This window comes from Meles meles, chromosome 15, assembly GCF_922984935.1.
Source record: "Meles meles chromosome 15, mMelMel3.1 paternal haplotype, whole genome shotgun sequence".
NCBI lineage: Eukaryota > Metazoa > Chordata > Mammalia > Carnivora > Mustelidae > Meles > Meles meles.
The window spans coordinates 25985286-26011076 of NC_060080.1; the positions used below are offsets into that span (position 1 = coordinate 25985286).

A 25791-nucleotide genomic window follows, 5' to 3' on the forward strand; every position below is an offset into this window, starting at 1 on the left:
ACTAAAATGGCTTTTTCCTGGCAACTTTTGACCATAACTTTTAAAAAATCATTAAGAAAATCATTTATAGAAGTGTCAGTTTAGTCCAGTAAACAGTTGAGCATCTTCAAGATTTATTACAGTGTACTACATGCTATCAAAATCTTATTGTCAGCTTTTAATTTCAATTCTAAATTAGTAGAGTTAATATATATATAACTATTTCATGGCAGCACAGACAGACTGCATGTGAACGTAGCCAGATTAGTGGTTGCATAAATGAACAGCTTCATTAAATGATTAAACTGTTGAGTGTATAATTACAGTGTTCTTCCATTTAACTAGAAATGGTTTCAGTTTTAGGTCATAATAGCGACATTATATCAAGTGAGAAGACTATCCTCAAAAAATGGGAAATTCTAGTAAGGCTGTCAGTGAGCATTTTAAAGAAATAGTTAATGAAATAGTTAACATAAATGGTGGGAATAGAACTTTCAGTACATGTTACGTGTATGACGTTCCATGAATCTCAGTTTTATGTTACTTGGGCACCTTTCAAACTTTCATGCAATTGTCGACTTATATTTATTTCCTTTACTCTTCTATATTTTTCTTACCTAAACCATAAAGTCAATTCCAATGTTCTTTTTTTTTTTTTTTCATAAGAAATACTTAGACATTATTGTTGCTAATAATGTTGCTGACTGATAGGATTTATTGCTATTGAGAAAGACACAAATCGGTTCAGACTTTGAGTTCAATATCAAGAGATTGTACTTGGCTTAGGGGTTGAGTGACATCTGTTGCAGGGTTTTGTGTAGACAGACAGCATGTTTCAAGCGTTGAGACTGAGAAATGACTTTTGTACTCTTTGTAAGGGGACAGCACACAATGGAGAGAAGGTCTTTAAGGGGTAAATATAGTTCACTTTTAAATGAGCTATAAATTAGCAGGTAATGCAGAAGACACTTTCTGCTTCACTTTAAAATAGCAAATTTTGGGTATTTTTCCTTCCTGGTTATTTTTTTCTAAGAGGTTAAGATTACATTGTGTACTATGATAATCAACTGATAATTAGTATGGTGGGGTAGGAGAGAGGAGAGCATGCTATGACTACTTCTAAATGGTGTAAGGTAGGAAACTGACACTATAATCATGTTTCATGGATATTCAATAAAGTGCGTTAAGTGACAGTTTTAATGGTATTGAGTGTTTTTTGGTTTAGAATGGAAGAACAGAAATCCTGTTATTTTATACTAATAATGTCTTCATTCTTTAATTCATCGCATAAATTTAAAAGGGTGGGGGTGCGTTGCTCATAAAGTTCCAGGAGAATATATTCTGAAATGAAATGATTTTGACTCTCTTGAATACTTCAGTGGTTTTTCTGAGTAGATTTATCTTAGATTTCATTAACTTCCCTTTAAAATACTTTAAATTCTTCCACTGATGTAATTATAATGCACTAACTGGTTGGATGAGTAAGAAAAGAAAATTAACGAAAGCATTATGCTAAAGATTTGTGACTTGCCAATCTCGAGGCCAATTCTAATGAATATTGTTCCTTTTCAAAGGGCATACGTCCCAGAAGGAAGCCATGGAAGTGAGCCTTGATATAACAGCACTCAGCATTCTGCAGCAGCCTGAGAAACTTCAGTGGGAGATTGTGGCAAATGTGCTGGAAGACACTGTTAAGGATCTTGAAGAACTTGGGGCAAATCCTTGCTTAACCAACTCCAAGAGTGAAAAGACAAAGGAAAAGCACCAGGAACAACACAACATTCCCTTTCCATGTTTATTAGCGGGAGGTTTATTAACATATAAATCTCCTGCTACCTCACCCATTAGTAGTAATTCTCACAGGTCACTGGATGGTTTAAGCAGAACTCAGGGTGAAAGTATATCAGAACAAGGGTCAACTGACAATGAATCCTGCACTAACTCAGAATTAAATTCTCCTCTGGTAAGGAGGACTTTACCTATTTTGCTTCTTTATAGCATCAAGGAATCTGATGAGAAAGCAGGAAAAATATTTTCACAGATGAACAATATAATGAGCAAAAGTTTGCATGATGATGGTTTCACAGTTCCCCAGATCATTGAAATGGAGCTGGACAGTCAGGAGCAGTTGTTGTTGCAGGATCCTCCTGTGACTTACATTCAGCAATTTGCAGACGCAGCGGCCAACCTTACCTCTCCAGATTCTGAGAAGTGGAACTCTGTGTTTCCCAAGCCTGGGACTTTGGTTCAGTGCTTAAGGCTGCCAAAGTTTGCAGAGGAGGAGAATCTTTGTATAGACTCCCTAACTCCTTGTGCTGATGGAATTCATTTGTTGGTAGGACTGCGGACATGCCCTGTTGAATCCTTGAGTGCAATAAATCAAGTAGAGGCCTTGAATAATTTAAATAAATTAAACTCTGCACTATGTAATAGACGGAAAGGTGAGCTGGAATCAAATCTTGCTGTAGTGAATGGTGCGAATATTAGTGTAATCCAACATGAATCACCAGCAGATGTACAAACTCCTTTGATAATTCAGCCTGAGCAGAGGAATGTTAGTGGTGGATATTTAATACTTTATAAAATGAATTATGCCACTCGGATAGTGACTTTAGAAGAGGAGCCAATAAAAATCCAACATATAAAAGACCCCCAGGACACAATTACCTCGCTCATTTTGCTTCCACCAGATATATTGGATAATCGGGAAGATGACTGTGAGGAGCCTGTTGAGGAAATGCCGTTAACCTCAAAGAATGGCATTGAAAGAGAAAAAAAGGCTGATATTTCTACTCTTGGACACCTGGTAATAACCACTCAGGGAGGATATGTAAAAATATTAGATCTTTCAAACTTTGAAATTTTGGCCAAAGTGGAACCTCCCAAAAAGGAGGGCACTGAGGAACAGGACACATTTGTTTCTGTCATTTACTGCTCGGGCACAGACAGGCTGTGTGCATGCACCAAAGGTAAGCTGTTGTTTTGTTTGGGTCTCCTACCAATCTTATAAAATCAGTGTGTATGGCATTCATTTATATGCATACCTAGTATGAATTTTAGATCCATATAGATGGAGAGAAATTTATTTTTTTTTATAATGAAGCGGTAAATCTTTCTGCTGTTTTAACTTTTTAAAACTTTTTTCTACTGCCCTAGGTAAGGATTCTAATTGTAAATAAGTTAATAAGTCTCTCAGAAAGTATCTTCTCTGCTTTAACCTCAAGAAAATAACCTGCTGTTGTTTCTGTGAGTCCTGACTCTGCATCTGCTCAAATTTATGGCCTTGGGCAAGTTACTTTAAACTCAGTAAACCTTTGTTTATTTATAGACGAGGATAAGAAGGCCTGTTACCAGGCTTCTTAGAATGAAATGAAATAATGTATGTAACATTTTGGGCACAGAGTATATATACTGATCATTACTTCCTCCTGAAAGAAAATTATTTAGCGAATGATTGTTAGTTTTACCAAATAAAATTTTTTGTCTGATTTACTCCTGACCTTTGGCTAATGGTTGAATCAGCTTTGCAGCATCTGAGGCCCCATACAGAGTAACACATGGTGTGCATTTTTTTCCTCTACTTTTCTTATTATATATTTTAAGTTGGAAAAATAAAGCAGTTTTTGAAAAGGGTTACTGACAATGTCAGGCAAAAGGAATAGTCTTATTGATAGTTTAGTAGGAGTTTAGGGCCGGGAGATATTTGAAGCCCAGGTAACTATAGCCACTGGTTAGGAGAAGAACTGCGTGTGAGGAGAGTCATACATCTCATTTGTGGTTCTTGGGAGTAATTAACCCAAGTTTTTCCTCACTTTAAAATTGCAAGAGTTTGGCCAGGAAGGGTAGTGGTGAATGTAGTGGTCAGATGGCCTTCTTTGGAATACATCTAGTGAAATAAGGGGAAGAAGCATCTTCAAATAACATCAAAACCCAAATTGAAAATTAATTTAAAATTAATTTAATTAAAATTTAAAAATGAGCAATGCAGAATAACTTCAGGCTACTTAAACTTTGATTTAGAGTTGAGAAAGTTTAGAAAAACAATTAAAATACTATGTGGTGTGAAGGACGATTTTGAAGTTTTCGATCATGTATGTGCCTGTTCACTGTTGTGAGAGCTTCAGTTCTCATAGTTCTTTTAGTCATCATGCCAGCTTTATGAGGTGTATACTATTATTGTGTTCATTTTATAGATAAGGAAACTGAGGGAAGGAGAGGTTAAGTAACTTGCCTAAGTCACAGAGCTAATGAATGACAGAGTCAGCATTCATACCTGGGCATCTGTCATCAGGGTGCATAAATTACTTTATACTGCCAGAATGTAACAGAAGCATAAGACTTGCAGGGGAACCTGGGTGGTTCAGTTGGTTAAGCCTCTGACTTGGTCTTAGCTCTGGTCTTGATTTCAGGGTCATGAGTTCAAGCCCATGCTTAAAAAAAAAAAAAAGTAATGGAACCCCCTTAGAAAAAGAAAAAAGAAGTCTCATACATTGAATTTTAAAGAATGCTTTAATGTGAAAGATTTAAAAAACGAAAACAGTTTAATATGCCATAGGCCATCCAGAATGGAGGTATATTTGGAACTTGAGTGACCTAGCCCCAGGGTACATCTGTTTAAGATACCAGTGTTTTCCAGAAGTACAGTCAGGGGTTAATGGTTTTAATTGTTTGATGAGATATGCTTTTGTGAGTTAGAGAAGTAGTATTTAAATAGATGAATGTATTCTTGGAGTTTGGACAACAGAAGAAAAGTTCTAGGAACTTTTCCTAGATAAGGAATTTATCCAGATGGATCAAAGGACAAGAAAAAGCCCGAGAAGTTAAGCACTTTGAAAATTATCCCCTAGTTCTTCAAGGATTGACTGATCAAGATAGATTTGAAAAGATGAGGTTAGTAACCAAATACATACATACATACAATCAGATACATATATCATGTATATTTGACAGTCCAAAAAAGTAGTTGTAAAAAATATTTTTTTAAAAGATCTTATTTTTATTTATTTGACAGAGATCACAAGTAGGCAGGCAGAGAGGCAGCCAGAGAGAGAGGAGGAAGCAGGCTCGCCGCTGAGCGGAGAGCCGGACGCGGTGCTGTATCCTAGGACTCTGGGACCCGAGCCGAAGGCAGAGGCTTTAACCCACTGAGCCACCCAGGCACCCCAGTTGTAAAATTTTTTAAAAAGGGTTACAGACTCTGACCCAAAAGGACATGACATTTCCATGACGTTGTCAGAGTGTATTCAAATAGGATAAAACTCCTTTTCTCATGGAGAATCATTGGGCATTTTGATAAAAATCTATAATAAATGTTAATTTCAAATAGTATTGACAATATACTAAAGGTAGATTTGATGCGGTTATGTTTGATGAAAGTTTGGAAATAGAATATACATACACATACATATATACCTAGATGTGAAACAAGGAAATAAGATCCCTTCTGGCCACTGTGCCACCAGCCAGCAGCTCCAGAAATATGGGCCACTTTCCCCACAGCTGGCTCAGGGCTGAGGAACGGGGTATGGCAGCTGCTTCCTGCAGGCCACTTTCATGAAAGATCAGTAGCCTTTCCCTTTATCAGACATCCTCTGGTTACTGTTTCTTGTTAGGTTCCAGAGTTCTGAAATAGTTGGTATCAGTCACTTTCTAGTTCAGTAGCTGACCTCTAGAGGTTCCTACCTAGAACTTCCTACTCCGCCATTTGGTGTGATATTACTGGAGGCTTTGTTGGTATATATATATTTTTAATATTTTTTTTGGAGTTCTGTTCTTAGTGATTTAACCTGTCACAGACTACTTTAGAATAATACTAATTTACCAGTAAAATACACTTTGCTCTAATCTTTTTTCTCCTGGTCCTTTGTGCTACCATTATCTTAGATGTTGTATTTAGATAAGTTATAAACCCAACCAAAAAGAGTTGTTTTATACAATTTTTGTCTTTTAAAAAAGTTCACGAAGAAATGAGATAAAATATATATGTTATGTCCATCTGCTTTACTCATTTCATCACTTACGCACTCATTTCTGGTATTTGTGTGTGTGTGTGTGTGTGAGAGAGAGAGAGAGAGAGAGAATTTGGTAGTGCTTTCTTTCATCTTGGAGGCCTTTCTTTAGTACTTATTACAAGGCAGATCTCCTTGTAAAAGATGCTGTTTATCCTGAAACATCTCTATTTCGCTTTCATTTTTGAAGAATGATACTATATATAGAATTATTAGTTGACTATTTCTTCACATCTCATTCAGTTTCCTTTGGCCTCATTGTTTCTGGTAAGTCCGCTCTTAATTTATATCATGGTTATTAGATCTGATGAGTCATTTTTAATTTGTTGCATTTGAGGTTTTCTTACTAACTTTCAAACATAGCATATGTAACTGTGAATCTTATTGTATATATCCTACTTGAGGTTTATTGAATTGATTGGATTTGCAGTGTAGTGTTTTTCTTCAGATTTGGAAAGTTCTTATCCATTATTTCATCAGTTTTTTTTTCTTTGCCTTTTCTGCTCTCTTTTTCTGGAATTCCCATTACATATATGCTCTTATATTTGATCTGTCCCATAGGTCTCTGAGATGCTTTTCATTTTAAAAGATCTTTATCTTTTCTTTAGATTTGTTAATTTCTTATGCTCTATTTTTATTTTACTGATTCATTCTACTGCTGTCTCAAATCTACTCTGAACCTATATAATGAACTTCTCGTTTTAGCTATTTTGTTTCAACTCCAGAATTTCCCTTTGTTCTTTAAAACAATTTCGTTTTTGGTTGAGATTCTTTACTCGTTGAGTCATTTCCACCATTTGTTCTTTTAATTCTCCATACCTGATTTCCTTTTATTCTATAAAAATACAGTAGCTTCTTTGAAGTTCTTGTCTGCCAAACCTAAATCTTGGGAACTCAGAGATACTGCTCAATGATTTTGTTTTCCTTAAGCTTGGGTCAGTCTTTCTTCAGATGTCTTATAATTTTTAATTTAATACTGGACATTTTAAATAACATTGCAGAATTCTGAATTCTGATTTCCCCTCTTTGGAGATTGTTGTTGCTTTATTTGTTTGGTAACCTCTCAGGACTGTATCTGTGAAATCTGTTTCTTTTGCAGTGTGCAGTCACTGATGTCTCCAGTCATCCCCCTCCCCACCGCCCTGGAGGTTTTAATTTTTAAACTTGTTTCTTATTTGTTGCTTCTGTGTCCACTTAGCTTAATATTCAGCCAAAGATTTTGATAAGTGATTATGCCCAAGTAACTTCACCAGAAAGGCTGTATTCAGGTGTGTCCTGGCATTTATTTGCTTTATTTTTATTTTCTATCATGCCCTCTTACAACTCTTCTGCATATGCATGAGGCTCTTCTGCATATGCATGAGGCTTAGTTGACCAGGAATGTGTGGATGGCTTGGGCCCCATCTGGTTTTGTAATACATATGTACAACTTCTGATCATTGTGGATTATGTGGAGAGCTTACCAAACCCCTTATGTTTCTTTCACTTCTTTTACCTTTGTATTAAGGGCAGGGTCATGGCTTTAGGATGCGCTTCATTTTTGTTGCCTCTGAGCCCTTTCAGCTGATGGCCATCCAAATCCATTGGGCCCCCTCTGGCAGTAGCCTGCCTTCTGGTTTTCATTGCTTGCCCCAATCTGGTTGAATGACCATTTTGTCTGGCTTTATAGTTGCTTTTCAGGAAGAGGAGTTGTCATCTTCCTTATTCTATCATGATGAAAGTGAATCTCCAAATACTTTTTTTAGAATATCTTTTATCCATTGATTTTTGTCAATATTTTTGTCAAAAAAAAATTTGCTAACTTTGCTTTCATTTTTTTTCTGTGAGAAATTAAAAAAAACCCACCAGACTTTCAGTTTAATTTCATTTCATTGTGAATGCTTCAAAAAATTAAGAATCTGTGTTCATTTTTGTTACTGCTGAGATATTTAGCTAGTGCATCAGTTTCCTCATCTGTAAAGTGGCCACAATAATAGTCCTTACCTCAGAGGTTTTTGTGAAGACTAAATGAATTAATTTAAGCATTTAAAATAGTGTCTTACACATAGTTAGTACTAGGTAAATAACTTTTCACATATGTTTCTGTATTTGCCATTTTTTAAATTTAATTTTCAGTTTGTAATACCTTGTCAATTTGATTTCTAAATTCTGGAAGATATGTCACTTTGGCAGCCCTGTTTATCTGCCTGTTGAGTGATATTAAAATAAATGAGTTTCTTAAGTAGTATACATTTGTATGTTTATCCATATGCCGTGTACCTATGTTGATAAAATTTTACTACACCGTAGGTGGTGAGCTTCATTTTCTCCAAATTGGAGGAACTTGTGATGATATTGATGAAGCTGATATACTAGTGGATGGATCTCTTTCTAAAGGAATAGAACCATCTTCAGAAGGTTCCAAACCTTTATCAAATCCTTCAAGTCCTGGCATTTCAGGTATGATACTAAGTTTTTAAATGAAATCTTAAAAATGGAAATTCTTGTGATATTTAAAGCTTTCTGAATCTTTCTTAAATCGTCTTAAACATTCTTTCAGTTTTTACAGTCAACTCTTGGTTACTTTGTTGAGGGAGTTCATTTCTTCGTTGCCATTCTGTCACTAGGCTTGTTTTTATTTATTATTTGTCATTGTTTTTTCCGTAGTCACAAATTGTTGTGAACAGTTAAAATAAAAAATGTTTTTTTCACATGTTGGTAGGTTGGCCAATATTGGTGATGTTACCTAAGAGGTTAAACATTATTTTGGCCATCAATGGGCTTTTAGTCTAGTTAGGGGAACATGAAATAGGGTAACTGAGGGACACCTGGGTGGCTCAGTCATTAGCCATTTGCTTTCGGGTTAGGTCATGGTTCCAGGGCCCTGGGATCGAGCCTTGCATCGGGTTCCCTGCTCGGTGGGAGGCCTGCTTTTCCCTCTCTCAGTACCCCCTGCCTGTGTTCCCTCTCTCACTGTCTCTCTGTCAAATAAATAAGTAAAATCTTTTAAAAAAAGAAAAAGAGGGTAATTGACTAAATAAATAATAAGGTCAGTGCAGTGGCTGATATTACTAATACTACTACTGGAATTGAAAAGCTGGAAAAATATTCTCTCCCTGGGGTAGTATATTCAGATCCTTATTGCCCCATTGTGCATCGTTAGTTAGGTTTGTTTTTATATGTTGTTTTTGCCTCTTCTCTGTGTTCTGTACTGCCCTCCAGAACTGTTTTTTCAGAAGAAGTAATAGTTAACATGTTACTCCTCCTAAATCTTGGACTTTTATGAAATAACTCTAGTTTTCTTCTCAGTGTTTGTTACAATAAACTTTGCATGATTTCTTGAGTGTATAATTCCGTTTCATGCTCTTTACATGTTACCCTCAGCTCTCTTTCCCTGCGCTTTATGACTATAGTTAGTCCTTTGGTGCTTCCACAGTGCTCTTATGTTTTACTTAGTCCTTCACTCATTTTATTACCTAAATCTAGCAATTAAAAGGTTAATAAATCCAGAGGCGCCTGGGTGGCTCAGTGGGTTAAAGCCTCTGCCTTCGGCTCAGGTCATGATCCCAGGGTCCTGGGATTGAGCCCCTTCGGGCTCTCTGCTCAGTGGGGAGCCTGCTTCCCTTCCTCTTTCTCTGGCTGCCTCTCTACCTACTTGTGATCTCCGTCTGTCAAATAAATAAATAAAATCTTAAAAAAGAAAAAAGGTTAATAAATCTGTAATGCAAAGTGTATTTGAACTCATATGTGTTCCAAATAGAAATAATATGTAAAGTTGGTATTTGATTTTTATGGACACTTAATATGTGGGTATTTGATCATTTTTCTTTGCACCAGAGGCAAACATTTTTACTAGTATAATACATGCTAACTTGAGTGACTGTCAGTATAATCTGTGCTATCTTAAATGCCAGGATTTTTTTTGGGGCCCCTGGGTGGCTCAGTGGGTTAAGGCCTCTGCCTTCGGCTCGGGTCGTGATCTCAGGGTCCTGGGATCGAGTCCCGCATCGGGCTCTCTGCTTGGCAGCGAGCCTGCTTCCCTCTCTCTCTCTCTGCCTGCCTCTCTGTCTGCTTGTGATCTCTCTGTCAAATAAATAATAAAATAAAAAATCTTTAAAAAAAAAAAAATGCCAGGATTTTTCAGCCTCAGCACTATTATTGCCATTTTGGGCTAGATAATTCTGTGTTGTGGGCAGACTGTCCTGGGCCGTATTAGCAGCATCTCTGGCTTCTGTCTACTAGACTACAGTAGCACAGACAATTAACCTCCTTCCAGGTAGCCCTTGGGAGGCAAGATTGTCCCCCTGGTTGAGATAAACTGACTCATGTCTCATGCTACAATAAGTCAAGACTTGATTGTCTTGATTTACTATACAGTTTGGTTTAAAAAGCTAATAAACTGGATGTTTCTTATTTTATAGGTTACTGTTATAATGGAAAAGAAATTTATTTGTTAAGATTTTTAAAATTTATTTATTTGAAAGAGAGACAGAGAGAACATGAGCAAGGGGAGGAGCACAGGGAGAGAGAGAAGCCGATTCCCTGCCAAATGGGGAGCCTGACATTGGGCTTGATCCCAGGACCCCTTGATCACGACCTGAGCCAAAGGCAGATGCTAACCGACTGAGCCACCCAGGAGCCGAAGAATTTTCAAATATAGTCCATAAATACTATTGAGAAAAGATGAATTAGGTTGTAAGGAAGTAAATAATATAAAGAAGGGATATTGACATACAGTTCATGTTTATAAACAATATTTAACAGTTTTAGCCTGATTTATAAAGCTCTAAGCTTTGAGAAGAGGAATGTGGTTTGAAATATACTTTTAATTTGATATAACATCATATAAATTTTCTTTGAAAATATTCTTTTTTTTTTTTTTTTAAAGATTTTATTTATTTATTTGACAGAGAGAGAGATCACAAGAAGGCAGAGAGGCAGGCAGAGAGAGAGGAGGAAGCAGGCTCCCTGCGGAGCAGAGAGCCCAATGCGGGGCTCGATCCCAGGACCCTGAGATCATGACCTGAGCCGAAGGCAGCGGCTTAATCCACTGAGCCACCCAGGCACCCCTCTTTGAAAATATTCTTAACCTATCAGATTTCATATTTTAATCATTTTAAGAAACTCATTTTTGTTATTGGAACAAACACAACAGCCTTTTTCTAATGTTAGAAATTTCATAGATGTGAGCATGTTTTAAGAGAAAACTAATCTCTCTGAAGTAGATTGTTACTCTTTTAATATTGGTATGCCTACAAAATATTCTTAACCATCACAAAAGTAGGAAAAAGTACTGGTGAAGCTTTTGGTTCTGTATGTATTTATCTGCCATCAGTATAGTTTTGACTTTAAAAGATTTTATTTATTCATTTATTTGTCAGAGAGAGAGAGTGCATGCACAGGCCTGCAGAGTGGCAGGCAGAGGCGGAGAGAGAAGCAGGCTCCCTGCCAAGCAAGGAGCCCGATGCGGGACTCCATCCGAGAACCCTGGGATCATGACCTGAGCCAAAGGCAGTGGCTTAACCGCCACCCAGGCGTCCCAGTATAGCTTTGACTTAAAAAAATTTTTTTCTTTTCTTTCTTTTTATTAGAGAGAGAGAGATCACAAGTAGTCAGAGAGGCAGGCAGAGAGAGAGGAGGAAGCAGGCTCCCTGCTGAGCAGAGAGCCCAATGCAGGGTTGGATCCCAGGACCCTGAGATCATGACCTGAGCCGAAGGCAGAGGCTTTAACCCACGGAGCCACCCAGGCGCCCCGAAAAAAAATTTTTATATAAAGTAAAAAAGGGCAGTTGTTATATAGTTAATGATGTTTAGTATTTTGTTTTGTAAATGATGAAGTCTAAAAGTTACTTACTGATTTGATACAGATTTGGATTGCATTTCAGCAGTACTTTCATTTCTCTTATTAACTTAGGGCTGGTTAGACCCCGGCCAGGGCTCTTCTAACAAGTTGAGTTTGGGTTTCTCCAGTAAGGAGTACCCTCTCTATAATTTAAAATATTTAAGATGGCTTTTTATTATGCCTGTTATGTAGTTAGTGCTAGTTACTTTATTTGTATATGGATATCTGAGCTCATATTAATAACTCTCAGGATATTTGGCAAATATTATAATTGACTAGACAGAAAACGTGAATTAAAACTAATTTTTAAAACCTGTTTCAAATTCTATATTCACTGTTGTTAGGAGTTGATTTATTGGTGGACCAGCCATTCACCCTTGACATCTTGACGTCTCTAGTGGAGCTAACGCGCTTTGAGACTTTAACTCCACGGTTTTCAGCTACTGTTCCTCCATGCTGGGTAGAAGTTCAACAAGAACAGCAGCAAAGGAGGCATCCTCAACACTTGCATCAGCAACACCATGGAGATGCTGCTCAGCATACTAGAACTTGGAAACTACAGACTGACAGGTAAGATATTCTTCTGAGGTATTTGATTTTAAGTCCATGTTATGTATTTGTTAGAAACAACATAGAATTATTAGATATAGTATTGTTTCTCTTAACTTTGCATATTAATAACTGTTCATTTGTCACCTCAGTTTTGGAGATTTCTATATTCTTAGTTGTAGGATAAAATAGAATAACCTGCCACTGTAGTTAGTTTGGGCATTCAGCTCACAGGTTCATTTAACAGACATTGATTTATTTATTTTTATTTTTATTTTTAAAATTTCAGTTGAATTAATATAGATTTTTATTAATTTCAGAGGTAGAGTTCAGTAATTCATCAGTCTTCTATGATAGCAGTGCTTATCACATCACATGCCCTCCTTAATGTCCATCCCCTAATTATCCCATCTCCCCTATTTAGCAGATACTTATTTTGTTGTTGTTTTTTAAGATTTTATTTATTTATTTGTTAGAGAACGAGAGCACAAGTAGGGGGAGTGGCAGATAGAGGGAGGAGCAGCTGACTTCCTGAGGGAAGAGCCCAATGTGGGACTCGATCCCAGAACCCTGAGATCATGACCTGAGCCAGAAGTAGACACTTAACTGCTGAGCCACCCAGGTGTTCCTAGTTGTTTGTTTGTTTGTTTGTTTTTAAGATTTTATTTATTTGATAGAAAGCATAAGCAGGGGAAGGGGCAGAGAGAGAAGCAGGCTTCACACTGTGCAGGGAGTCAAATGTGGGGTTCGACCCCAGGACCCTGGGATCATGATCTGAGCTGAAGGCAGACACTTAACTGACTGAGCCAACCAGGCATCCCTTTACAGATATTTAAATGGTTGTTTTGTGCAGGCACCTGTAGGCACTAGTAATATAGCTGTCACTGGAATTTACATTCTTTGGGGGATAGAAAGACAGTAAGCCAATCAATCTCTAGTATGCCACGTAGTCATAAAAGTTATGAAATATGGTAAAACAATATGGTGTCAGAGTAGCTCCTGGGTATGTACCTGTGTGCAAGGGTGAGACAAAGAGAAAATGTGTATGATACTTCTAAGATTTTATTTATTTGAGAGAGAGAGAAAGAGAGAGCATGAGCATGGGTAGGGGCAGAGGGAGTAGCAAACTCCCCGCTGAGCAAGGAGCCTGATATGGGGCTCAAATCCTAGGACCTGGGGATCACAACCTGAGCCAAGAGCAGATGCTTAACCGACTGAGCCACCCAGGTGCCCCAATATGGTACTTTCTGTGTAAGGGGCCAGGAAGACCTCCATGAAGACGTTAATTCTGAGGTAATAATAAGTACAAAGACCCTGAGGAGGATGTTTTATGATTTCTGGCGAGAGCAAGAAAACCAGTGTTGCTGAAGTGGGTAAGGCTAGGGGAGAGTGGGAGGAGGCCAGGTCAAAAGAGGTAGCTGGTCAGCAGAGGACGAGTGTCTTTATAGGCCAGAGTGAGATTTTTATGTGGTATAAGATTAGGAAAATATTAAAGGGTTTTGGATACAGGAATAATTTATATTAGAAGGCTACAGTAGGGGGCGCCTGGGTGGCTCAGTGGGTTAAAGCCTCTGCCTTTCACTCAGGTCATGATCCCAGAGTCCTGGGATTGAGCCCTGCATCGGGCTGTCTGCTTGGCAGAGAGCCTGCTTCCTCCTCTCTCTCTCTGCCTGCCTCTCTCCCTACTTGTGATCTCTATCTGTCAAATAAATAAATAAAATCTTAAAAAAAAAAAAAAAGGCTACAGTAGGACTACTGTGATGACAATAGATGATGAGTGGTTGTGTGTGTTGGAGGACAGTGATAGAAGTGAGGGTTCTAGTTTGGATACTATTACAGTTTGTTGATCATAGTTTGGACCGTGATGTCAGTTGTTGGAGGTAGTGAAAAGAGTGGTCCGATTCTGGATGTAATTTGGAGTAGAAAGAATAGTATATGCTGATACATTGAACACCTGGTGTGAGAAGAGTCAAGGATGACTTAGGTTTTGGATTGAGCTGACTGAAAAAAATAAGAGTTTCTGTTTACTGAGATAGGAGTGGGCAATTAATATGTTTGGCTTATGATAAATTGGAGATGTCTGGTAGACTTTTTTTTTTTTAAGTTTTTTTTTTAAGATTTTATTCATTTATTTGACAGAGAGAGAGAGATCACAAGTAGGCAGGGAGGCAGGCAGAGAGAGGGGGAAGCAGGCTCCCTGCTGAGCAGAGAGCCCGATGCGGGTCTTGATCCCAGGACCCTGAGATCATGACCTGAGTGAAAGGCAGAGGCTTTAACCCACTGAGCCACCCAGGCGCCCCTAGACTTTTTTTTTTTTAAGATTTTATTTATTCATTTGACAGACAGAGATCACAAGCAGGCAGAGAGGCAGGCAGAGAGAGAGAGGGGGAAGCAGGCTCCCCGCTGAGCAGAGAGCCCGACTCGGGGCTCAATCCCAGGACCCTGGGATCACAGCCTGAGCTGAAGGCAGAGGCTTTAACCTACTGAGCCACCCAGGCACCCCTCTGCTAGACATTTTTTAAAGAGATTTTATGTATTCATTTGACAGAGACGGCGAGAGCGGGAACACAAGCAGGGGGAGTGGGAGAGGGAAAGCATGCTTCCCACTGAGCAGGGAGCCTGATGCAGGGCTGGATCCCAGAACCCTGGGATCATGACCTGAGCTGAAGGCAGACGCCCAGCGACTAACCACCCAGGCACCCTGTCTGGTAGACATTTGAATGAGTCTGGAAATTAGTGGAGTATGGTTTGGAGATTTTTATTTTTCAACCTTTATATAGAATTAAAAATCAGAATAGACATGTTTAAGAAATAGAAGAAGTTCTTACTTTAAAATGCAGATTCCTGGGATCCCACTCATAGATTTGGGCTAGGGCTCAGGAATCTACAGATAATCATGCTAATAGTCCCCAGTATAACGAACAACATTTATTGGAATGTTCAGTTCCCAAGATAGATTTCTAAGGTAAGATCAGTTATTGCCCTAAGTTTAACCTCTCTTTTGGGAGCTGATCCCATTGAGAAGCATTGAATTTTGTAGGAGACTACAAATCAGATTATGAAAAGTGTCATTAAGGATAATGTGGTTTTGGCCAAAGAAAGATTTTTGCTGTATTTAGCATTTTCCCCCTTATTTGACAGCAACAGCTGGGATGAACATGTATTTGAATTGGTTCTACCTAAAGCTTGTATGGTTGGACACGTGGACTTCAAATTTGTTTTGAACTCAAACATCACCAATATTCCACAGATACAAGTGACACTGCTGAAAAATAAAGCTCCGGGCTTAGGGAAAGTCAATGGTAAGAATGAATCAAAATTTATGTTTGAAGATTTTACAGTTGATTTCTTTAAAAAACTAATTTTCCAACTTGACTGTCTAGGTTTCATGTCCCTCCCTTGCCTCCCCCCTCCTCTCCACATTCTCCTCCACCCTTATACTTCTTTGCTCTACTTTTGGTAGTTTTACTTAAAAGAGTTAATTCTAGAGTATTTTAGAGGTTTTAGTAGCTCAGTATTGTATAGAATTGCATAAACTGGAGTAATTTAATTTTGCTATTTAGGAAATTCAGTTGGTTCTTTTTTGAATTAGTTTCACTGTCATCATTCCTAGACATACACATTTTCTTCCTAAGAAGTTCTAAGCAGAGACTTGACTGGGAAAAGAACTTTGTTAATGGAAGTCACATATTCTTTTAAGGTCGTTAGTAAAACCCAGCCTTTCATGTAGTACAGAAACACACCCAGAAATACACCCAACTTTATTTACTTTTCTTACAAGTTCAGAATTTGATAATACTGAGGTATTTAAATAGATTGTATACATTTAGTATGTTGCGAACTAGACATACTCATCAGTGTTTTCTCCTTAAGAGCTTAATTTCAAAGGCTGGGGATAACTTCAGAGTAAAATGGCTGCTTTATATCAGGGAATAGAAACAGTGAAACCTGAAAAATTTCTTGTTTTCAAAATACAGATATATGTGTCTGTGTATATGTGTGTGTTTGTGTGTGTGGTCCATTCTTTTGAATCATGGCAGATTCTTATTTAATTGGGCCAGGGCTTAGACATTGGTATTTTTAAAATTTTGCAGGTGCTTATACTCTGCAGTCTAGGGTAAGAACTTCTAGTTTAGTTGCCAGCAAATTATTTCTCAGGTGAATATTTAGTACCATTTAAAGAGAGAGGAGTGTATGAAATGATTAAAGGAATCTAATTTTTTTTCTTCTTCTGACAACCATTTCGTAGCATCTGTGATAAAAATCACAGTAGTTCCCAATTTAACAGAAAATTTTAGAATTTCAGGCACATAAATTACTGATATTAAGCAAAATTAAGTTTACTAATATTTTTATCCTCTAGAAACAGCAGTAGATAGGCAGATCACCTTTCCTTTGTCTCCAGCTCTTAACATTGAAGTGGAACAAAATGGGAAACCGTCCCTGGTTGATTTGAATGAAGAAATGCAGCACATGGATGTAGAGGAATCACAGTGTGAGTTAAATTATAGAGCTGTTGTCCATGACAGTAAAAGGAGTAGTGATCCAAATGCATCATGTTGGGCAGAGATTTCCTTATGGCTTGCAAAAACTTGGTTTTAAAAACACAATTAAAAAATAACCTATAGTTCTGCTTTGGCAGTATGCTTTAACTTTCAGCTCATCTTTCTGAACACAGCTGCGCTAATGCATTCTTTTTTTTTTTTTTAATATCTTGGGATATCATGGTTTTATATTTTATATTTTTATATTTTTATATTTTTATATTTTTTGATGATCAAGGTGAATGTAAATAATATGGGAATGGAAAGCAACATATATCAGATATTTGAAAATATATCAGACCTTTGATTATAGTTCCTTAGTATGATAGTGAATTCTTATTTGAACACATTCTAAGTATGGTATTTTGTGTGGTTGTATGGGATGGATATTTGCTTATTTCATATTTCTAAATTATAAACTAATTTAAAAGAAAATATGTATTTTTTCTTTTTAGGTCTTAGATTGTGTCCATTTTTAGAAGATCATAAAGAAGACATTCTGTGTGGACCAGTATGGCTTGCTAGTGGCCTTGATCTATCAGGGCATGCTGGGATGTTGACATTAACAAGCCCCAAACTTGTTAAAGGTAAAGTAACATATTTTACAAAAGCAGAATAAATAATACCACAATTAGAAAAATAGATTTTTTTGTTTTAAACTGATCTCAGAAAAGTAAGATTTTATTTTGTTTCTGTGTTTATGTGTTCTCTTGACTACACCTCATTCATTTATTAAGTTTATGAGATCCTTTAGTGTGTTATGCTACATACTGGGGTATAGCAGTCAGCAAGACAAATAAAATTTCTCATATTGCTGAAAATGTAAGTTACTTTTGTTGAATAAGAATGTGAAACTTAAATTTGTATATGAAAATAAAGATGTTGGCTTTGACAAAATGGAGGTTGCAAATAAATGGCATGCATTTCCAAAGACTCAGTTTAAAAGTATTAATTTTTCTAGCATTAACAAGAATGATTTTTTTTTTCTTACAAAATTCTTCAAAAGTCTTTGGAACTGGAGAAAATGATGGCTAAATTTTTAGACAAAAAGGATGATATGGATCAAAAAAGTTTGGAAAGAGAAAACAGAGAGTCTTGTCAGGTACTAGAACATAGAAAAATAATACAGCAATAAGGAGAGTATAACAGTGTAATGCTAGCACAGTAGGCTGGCCAGTCAACTGGGCAACAACCAAGGTAGCGTTTAGAATTAGAGAAAGATTTAATACCTGCAGGGTACCAGTAGGCTGATAGTTTACTGGTAAGTGTGTTAGTTTGAGGGTATTTTTACAGTATATTTTACTTATGGATTGTGTGGTATGATCTTATTTTAGTTAAAAGAAAATAGAATGTACTGGTGGTAATAACCAATATTTATTGAGTGCTGTCTTTGACTCAGGCACAGTTGTGTTTTAGTTGTCTTTGAGGTAGTTTCTATTCTACTCCCATTTTACATTTGAAAGAACCAAATCACAGGAGATTGATTTGTCACATGCTGATAAATGGCAGATCCATTATTCAAACCCAGATAGTGACTCCATAGCCTGCACTTTGTCATCTGTTAATATCACAGTGCTTACGTACGCATGTGTGCGAATATATGTGTGCATGCATAAAAAGACTAGATGGGGGGTGCCTGCGTGGCTCAGTGGGTTAAAGCCTCTGCCTTCAGCTCAGGTCATGATCCCAGGGTCCTGGGATCGAGCCCCACATGGAGCTCTCTGCTCAGTGGGGAGCCTGCTTCCCCTTCTCTCTGTCTGCTTGCCTCTCTGCCTACTTGTGATCTCTCTCTGTCAAATAAATAAATAAAATCTTTAAAAAAAAAAAGACTAGATGGATTCACATGATAGTAACATTATTAGCTACGGGTAGTGCCTTAAAGATAGTTTTTTTGTGTATGTTTTTCTGTAGTTCACAAAATGTCTGTTATTAAAATGAATAATTTCATTGGGGGAAAATATGCCACATGTTTGTAACTATTAGTCAGAATTTTCTGTCTTACGGTGTTTGTACACCTCCTGTGCTTTTTGTTCTTTTGCTGCCAACATGTGAGGGTTATTCAATGATTATACTCAAACGGTGTAATTTGAAAATCCCAATCAAGCGTAAAATTTCTTGTGGAATTAACTTGCTCTACGAAGATGAAAAACCATTTGGTCTTTTGGTGTGCTGCTCCTCAGGTATGGCAGGAGGAAAATACCGTTCCTTTTTAATCCATGTCAAGGCAGTGAATGAAAGAGGAACAGAGGAGATCTGTAATGGTGGCATACGCCCTGTAGTAAGACTTCCATCCCTAAAACACCAGAGTAACAAGGGTTATTCACTTGCTTCACTCTTGGCAAAAGTTGCAGCAGGCAAGGTATGAAACTGTCATTTTGAACCACAACAATGCTGTTACAAACATTATGGATAAATTTGACACACAATTGGCAGTAGTATGACCCTTCATTGATTTTTCAGTAGACACTTGGTTTTGTTCATAATTTTTCTTTTCAGTGATTTTAAAAGTGTAATTAAGAATGTATTTTGCATTAACTTCAAGCAAATGTTTATAAAGTATACTTAGGAAAGGGTAATTGTTAGCAGATACTTCACTTTATAATTATTTTAGGCCATAATATTTAGGTTTTAGAGTCTATGTCTGTCTTTTACTGGTAACACACCACTTTTTTTGGGGGGGGGGGTAAAATTTGGGAGGATGCAGGAAGGGAAGCTGGGGAACAATGTTAGAGATAAATTCTAATTCCAGGGTTGATTTTCTACAAGTAGCTGTATACCATGCAGTCTCTGCATAATTGTCTGATCTTGGATTTTCCTGAACTCTGGAGATTTTTGTTTCTCTATCATCATTATAAGCAACAATAGCAATATCAGTAACACCAATCATCTTATATTTGTATAGGTCTTCCAATTTTTCAAGGACTTCTGTGTACTTTATCTGATTTAATCCTCAAAATAACTCTGAGGTAGGCAGAGCAGGTGCTACTATTGTCTCCATTTTTCATACTGAAAGTGAGTGAACCTTAGAGATTGGGGAACGGTCATATTTCATATTGCTTATAAGTGCTGTGGCTGGGACTTGGTCTCAGGACTTTGGCTCTCTAATCTTTAATCATTGGGTTATTGCCTTTAAAACAGTGACTTTGTTTTTTCCCCCGTTATAGTATGGGGGAAGTTAGTCATTTACTGAATATGAGGGTAAAAGCTGTCATTTTAATTTGATACATGTTTTGATAGTCATAATTCAGTTATTTTCTTTTTTAAGAACTTTAAATAGTAAATACTTTTTTAGTATCATTTGTTTGTTCATTGAGTTATTTGATTTTATATGTTTAGGAAAAGTCATCTAATGTTAAGAATGAAAATGCAGGTGGTGCCCGCAAATCTGAGAACCTCCGGGGCTGTGACTTACTGCAAGAGGTCTCAGTCACCATTCGAAGATTTAAGAAAACTTCAATTTCTAAGGAAAGGTAACCTCATTTCTTTCACCTACTATTCTTATAGTAATAAACGTATGAAGGAAGAATTCTAGTAAATACACATACATGAAATTTTTTAAGACTTGAAAAGTTTTGTTTGCTTTTCATTTTATTTAAAGTACTTGTAATCTCAGTGAAGGTATGAATTACCTTTCTACTTGATTGGTTTATCCCTGGTATATGTACAGTACTTTGGAGTATACCAGGAATATTGTATTTGTACAAATTGTATTTATATAAATAATGGTATTTGTAGAACAAGGAAAGGAGTATAATTTGAAGTTTTATTCACTCTTTGTCAGAATATGTTATTAAGCTTAATTTCTTTTTTTTTAAGATTTTATTTATCAGAGGGAGAGTGCATGTTGCGGGGTGGTGGGGGAGAGGCAGAAGGAGAAGCAGACTCCCTGCTAAGCAGGGAGCCCCATGTTGGACTCGATCCCAGGATCCTGGGATCGTGACCAGAGCCAAAGGCAGACGCTTAACTAACTGAGCCACCTAGGCACCGCGAACTTAATTTCCTTTAAACCTTTTAATACCATAAGATTATGAGATTAACATGCCATTGTAATATTTAACTTTCAAAAAATATATATATTTTTTTTTTCAAAAAATATATATATATTTTTTTTTCAAAAAATATATTTTTAATTGTGATAGTCATGATTCACAATGAGATATATGACCAACCAGGTTGTGATAGCTTTAGTCTAACTGTTCTAGTTTGGTTGTTAATGTATTTATATTTTCTTTTTTTTAGAGTGCAACGATGTGCTATGTTACAGTTTTCAGAATTTCATGAGAAGCTTCTTAACACTCTTTGTAGAAAAGCAGATGATGGCCAGATCACAGAGCATGCCCAGAGCCTTGTGTTGGATACCCTTTGTTGGTTAGCTGGAGTACATTCGAATGGACCTGGAAGGTTAATAATTAAGATTTTACTTACCACAGATGATTGTCCTTTGGATGTTATAAATAGAAGTTCAAGATCAGTCTGAGTGTCTGCTATTGTTTTACAGCTCCAAAGAGGGAAACGAGAGCCTGCTTTCAAAAACACGGAAATGTCTTTCTGACATCGTGCGTGTCTGCTTCTTTGAGGCAGGACGAAGCATAGCCCATAAGTGTGCCCGATTTCTAGCCTTGTGCATTAGGTTAGTGTTTTGTTGTTGTTGTTGTTAAAAGTCCAGTTTGAAGGTGCACTTGCAGTTCAGCAGGTGATGACTGTGTCTGTAGTGTAATTTGCTACTTGTTGAATGAATGTATAACAAGAGGATTTTCAAAAGTTGATGAAGGTATTGAGATTCTAAGAAAGAATTTAAGGTTTTTAGGAGAAAATGTCATATTGCATAAGTCTTTTTTTTTTTAAAGATTTCAAAAAAGATTTTATTAATTAATTAATTTAGAGAGAAGCATGCATGAGTGGGGGAAGGGACAAAGGGAGAGGGAGAGAGAGAATCTAAAGCAGACTCCCTGCTAAGTGCAGAGCCTGATGCAGGGCTTGATTTCACCACCCTGAGATCATTAACTGAGCCAAAATCAAGAGTTGAATGCTTAACTGATAGCCACCCAGATACCCCTTAATGAAAATAGTCTAAATAGGCTTCTTTGCCTATTAATAGTAGTTTGGGGAGTTTGGTAAAGGGAACCCTTCCTTCAGTTTTATTTTTATCTTCCCTGGTTGTCTTTGGATTCTTCTCCTAAGGCCTTCTTCCCTGATACATGACAGTCTTACCAGGCTTATTTGTAATATTGTGCAGACCTTTTTTCTAGATCCTGAAACTTAAACCATCTAGTAAATGTTTAAAAACTGATAATTAGTATTGAGTATATGTGCTTATTAGCCCTTTTTGGTTAAGAAAACCATTACAAAGACCCTTAGTATAATCAGTCTTTGTTATCTTTCTGTGTGTATCTAGAGCTTGAAGGCAAATTTTTCTTGTAATCTCTTTGAATACATTTTAAAGGGTTTTCTTAGTTACTACTACACCATGTTTAGGATTGACTTTAGATATTGAGTGATATATTCACATTTTTTTTTTTAAATTTTTTCAGTAATGGCAAATGTGACCCATGTCAACCAGGATTTGGATCTGTTCTGTTGAAGGCCTTACTTGATAATATGTCATTTTTACCTGCAGCGGCAACTGGTGGTATGTGAAATTAGTTTAATCACAAATAGCAGTAGTCATAGGAAATATCTCACAATATATTCAGCATTATTTAGTAAGTTTTTTTTTCTTTGGTTATTCCCCTTTTTTCTGAGGAGTTAATAAATTGTGATTTATCAGATGGGCAGATACTCTGTTCAATAGTACTGCTTGGAAAAAGTGGGAGAGTTAAGTAAATAGCAAGTCCTCTCACTCATGTATTTTCTATATTTCATTAAAATTATTGGGTTGTTTGGTTGTTTACTGACTGACTATAGATCAGATACCACACATTTGCTAAAATTCCAGCAAGTGCCAGAGAGATGATATAAGTAGAATGCTCCATGCATGTATTATGTGTGATTGGTAGGCGCTTCGGCAAAGTAGAACTCTCTAATAAAAGGGGCCAGTAGGTTTTTTCAGCACCTGAAGACTATAGAAATGGCATTCAAAAGTGAATATGGTATTAAATAAAAGGAAGGAATGTAGTTATCGAGTAGCACTTTACAAAGCAGTCCCCTAAAATAGCACATATATGAAGTAATGACTATTTAAAAAATAATTAAAAATATTCTTAATACTGTTTGTTGTTACTATAAAGAGCTACTAATTTGTCCTTAACTGATGTTATATTTCTGTAGACATTTCTTACAGTCTTTTGTTTAATAAATAATGAACTTTATTCAGCAAGGATTATATATTTCACAAGGATTTGATCTTTATGGTATTGTAGAAAAAGAGCCTACTCAAAGTTAGTTGATAAATGGTTATTTTATCAATAAAAGAATCTGTTTATTTTTACCTTGGACATAAATTGGGTGGAACTATTAACTGTGTTATATAGAGTAGAATATTTTGGACCCGATTGCTTACTCTAATAGACTTGGAATTTAAAATAGTTTTTTTGAGAATATTTTTAGAGGTAGGATGCTTAAATTCTGGGGTGTACTTAGTACTTTGAGATCTTCTGTTTTATTAAAGTCTTAAAATACGTCATGATGGTCGTCTTTTAACCGTGTTGGTTTGTATCTGACTGGCAGTAGAGCATAACTATGCTCACTTGGCTAGTGTGTTATTTGTACCTCATAGCCATCCATTGTTTTTGAAAATTTCAGTATAAACCAAACAGTATTTCAGGAAGGATGGCTTGGAAGACCTGACATCTCTATACTTTTCCACCTATTCTAAAATGTCCCTCTGAGTCATATCAAGTTATTGAAAACCTAAATCACTAGGTTGACTTATTTACTCCTTAAAAATATATATTTCAGATTCTCTGTCACTGTCCTCTTAGTGTCCTCCAAGGAATTGGTCCATTCTTCATAAGTTGTTTTGTCAGGGGACTTACTGATAAATAATAATCTGGAGTTCTCTTAGAGTACAATGAGGAAAAGAAACATTGATTTGTTTTTGTTGTTTTTAGGTTCTGTCTATTGGTATTTTGTCTTACTAAATTATGTTAAAGATGAAGATTTGGCTGGGTGCAGTACATCTTGTGCATCTCTGCTTACTGCTGTGTCCAAACAGTTACAGGACAGACTTACACCAATGGAAGCTTTACTTCAGACAAGGTATTTCCATATACATAATGACTTACCGTGGGCCTTTCAGGTTATGATACCAGCTTTGCACTGAGCTCTCTATGTATTTGCTTGCAAAAATAAATTTATGCATTTCCTTTTTCTAAATATTAGCCTAAGGTTTTCTTTCCCTCTACTTTCTCTGAAATAATTCTTTTTAACAGTTTTGAAGATCCTGAAAATGGTTATTCAGAGGGCTATATGTTAAAGTACTTAAAAGTGGTATTTCTTGCTAACTGAAGAAACAGTTAAGATAATTTGTTTCTCAGATGAAACCAGAGAGGGAGACAAACCGTAAGAGACTCTTAATCTCAGGAAACAAACTGAGGGTTGCTGGATGGGAGGGGAGTGGACATTGGGGAGGGTATGTGCTATGGTGAGAAAAAATTAGGCAAAAAGAAAAAGACAAAAAGAAAGATAATTTGTTTCTCTGTTGTTTGAATTTTGTGGTTGGAGTTATGTAAATCACTTATTGGTCTTAACCAGTATTCTTCATCTGCTGGTTGATTTTTCTAAAACTTTAACATAATGTAATAAATAGCTGAAGGTTAGATTTGAGTTCTTCCTAATCTTCAGTGTTGGAAGTATTCTTTTATTTAACATGGTGATTTTGTAGTATTTTTAGATGAGAAATCTTGATCTTGATAAAAATTTTTACTCAGAGCTGTATTTTCTACTACTAGTAATCCTAATACTGTATTTTCTACTGAGTCTTTGTAATTAATGGTGGAGTTGAGGGAAGGGTGTTTGGTTATCTTTCCCTTGCTTCAATCTGCAGTTGAAGATGCAGTCTTGGTTCATCACCTTCCAGTTTATTAGAGTCACATTTGTTGAGTCTCTGGGCCACATCTTTTAGAGTATAGGTTTCTGGGGGAACACAACTGAGATTCACTGAATTTAGTGGTTTAAATCTGGTTAGTGTTTCCTTTTGCCCTGTGTCAAACTGCTTTCAAAACTAAGTAAATAGGTAATTTGTTAATTAAATGGCTGACAGGAAAATTGTTAGGACATTATTTTATTTTTCAGATATGGATTATATAGCTCACCATTTGATCCAGTCCTTTTTGATTTGGAGATGAGCGGTTCTTCTTGTAAAAATGTATACAACAGCAGCATTGGTGTCCAGTCAGATGAAATTGATTTGTCAGATGTCCTTTCAGGTAGTAACATCTTTTCTTAAAGAAATTTCTGAATTTTATATATGTGGTTTAAGCTACCATTGACTTAAGAGATTGTAGTTACTATGTTCTGTCTTTAACAAGTACAGTTCTTCAGAACTTAACCTTAACATCTGTGAGTCGTGAAACTGTTTGCCTTTTTTTCATAATTTCTCCCTCAAAAAAAAAAAGAAGTTATTTTTGGAAGGATTGCAAACTTGTTTTTTGCTTGTTTTTTTGGTCTGTTTCATTGCATGTAAGTATAGCTTTAATGTTCTTAAGAAACATTAACATTTGATTATTTATTGTAGCCTTTTCCGTTTTATTTGGTGTGCCTTTGATGTCCATAAAATCAAAGAATGTTTTATTTCATATTTCAGAAAATAAAATGAGTGTGTATTTATTATAATAAGTAAAGATGGAGAAAGAAAAAATTTTCTGTATCTACTAGCATATTCGGTTAAACTCTGTACAGTGTTACATGTATTCTTGTATACATTTCTGAAAGAATATGCTTTTAAGATTGA

At 36.4% G+C, this 25791-nt stretch overlaps 1 protein-coding gene across 13 annotated transcripts in view; it reads left to right on the forward strand.

The window, feature by feature from the left end:
- Positions 1-25791, forward strand: part of BIRC6 (baculoviral IAP repeat containing 6) — a 235501-nt gene that overhangs the window by 59224 nt on the left and 150486 nt on the right. For 9 of the 13 annotated variants that reach the window (XR_006815144.1, XM_045979750.1, XM_045979752.1 and 6 more), the window contains exons 10-22: positions 1554-2948; positions 8277-8426; positions 12153-12378; positions 15499-15659; positions 16721-16852; positions 17357-17488; positions 19082-19260; positions 20238-20371; positions 21141-21302; positions 21400-21531; positions 22433-22530; positions 23951-24098; positions 25134-25267. Coding sequence is in view for 12 of the 13 variants with exons in the window: in XM_045979750.1 (XP_045835706.1) it covers positions 1554-2948; positions 8277-8426; positions 12153-12378; positions 15499-15659; positions 16721-16852; positions 17357-17488; positions 19082-19260; positions 20238-20371; positions 21141-21302; positions 21400-21531; positions 22433-22530; positions 23951-24098; positions 25134-25267 (3183 nt within the window). In the remaining variant the exon portion in view is untranslated. The remainder of the gene's footprint in view (positions 1-1553; positions 2949-8276; positions 8427-12152; positions 12379-15498; positions 15660-16720; positions 16853-17356; positions 17489-19081; positions 19261-20237; positions 20372-21140; positions 21303-21399; positions 21532-22432; positions 22531-23950; positions 24099-25133; positions 25268-25791) is intronic. The other 4 variants (XM_045979755.1, XM_045979754.1, XM_045979756.1 and 1 more) reach the window with 2 other exon arrangements.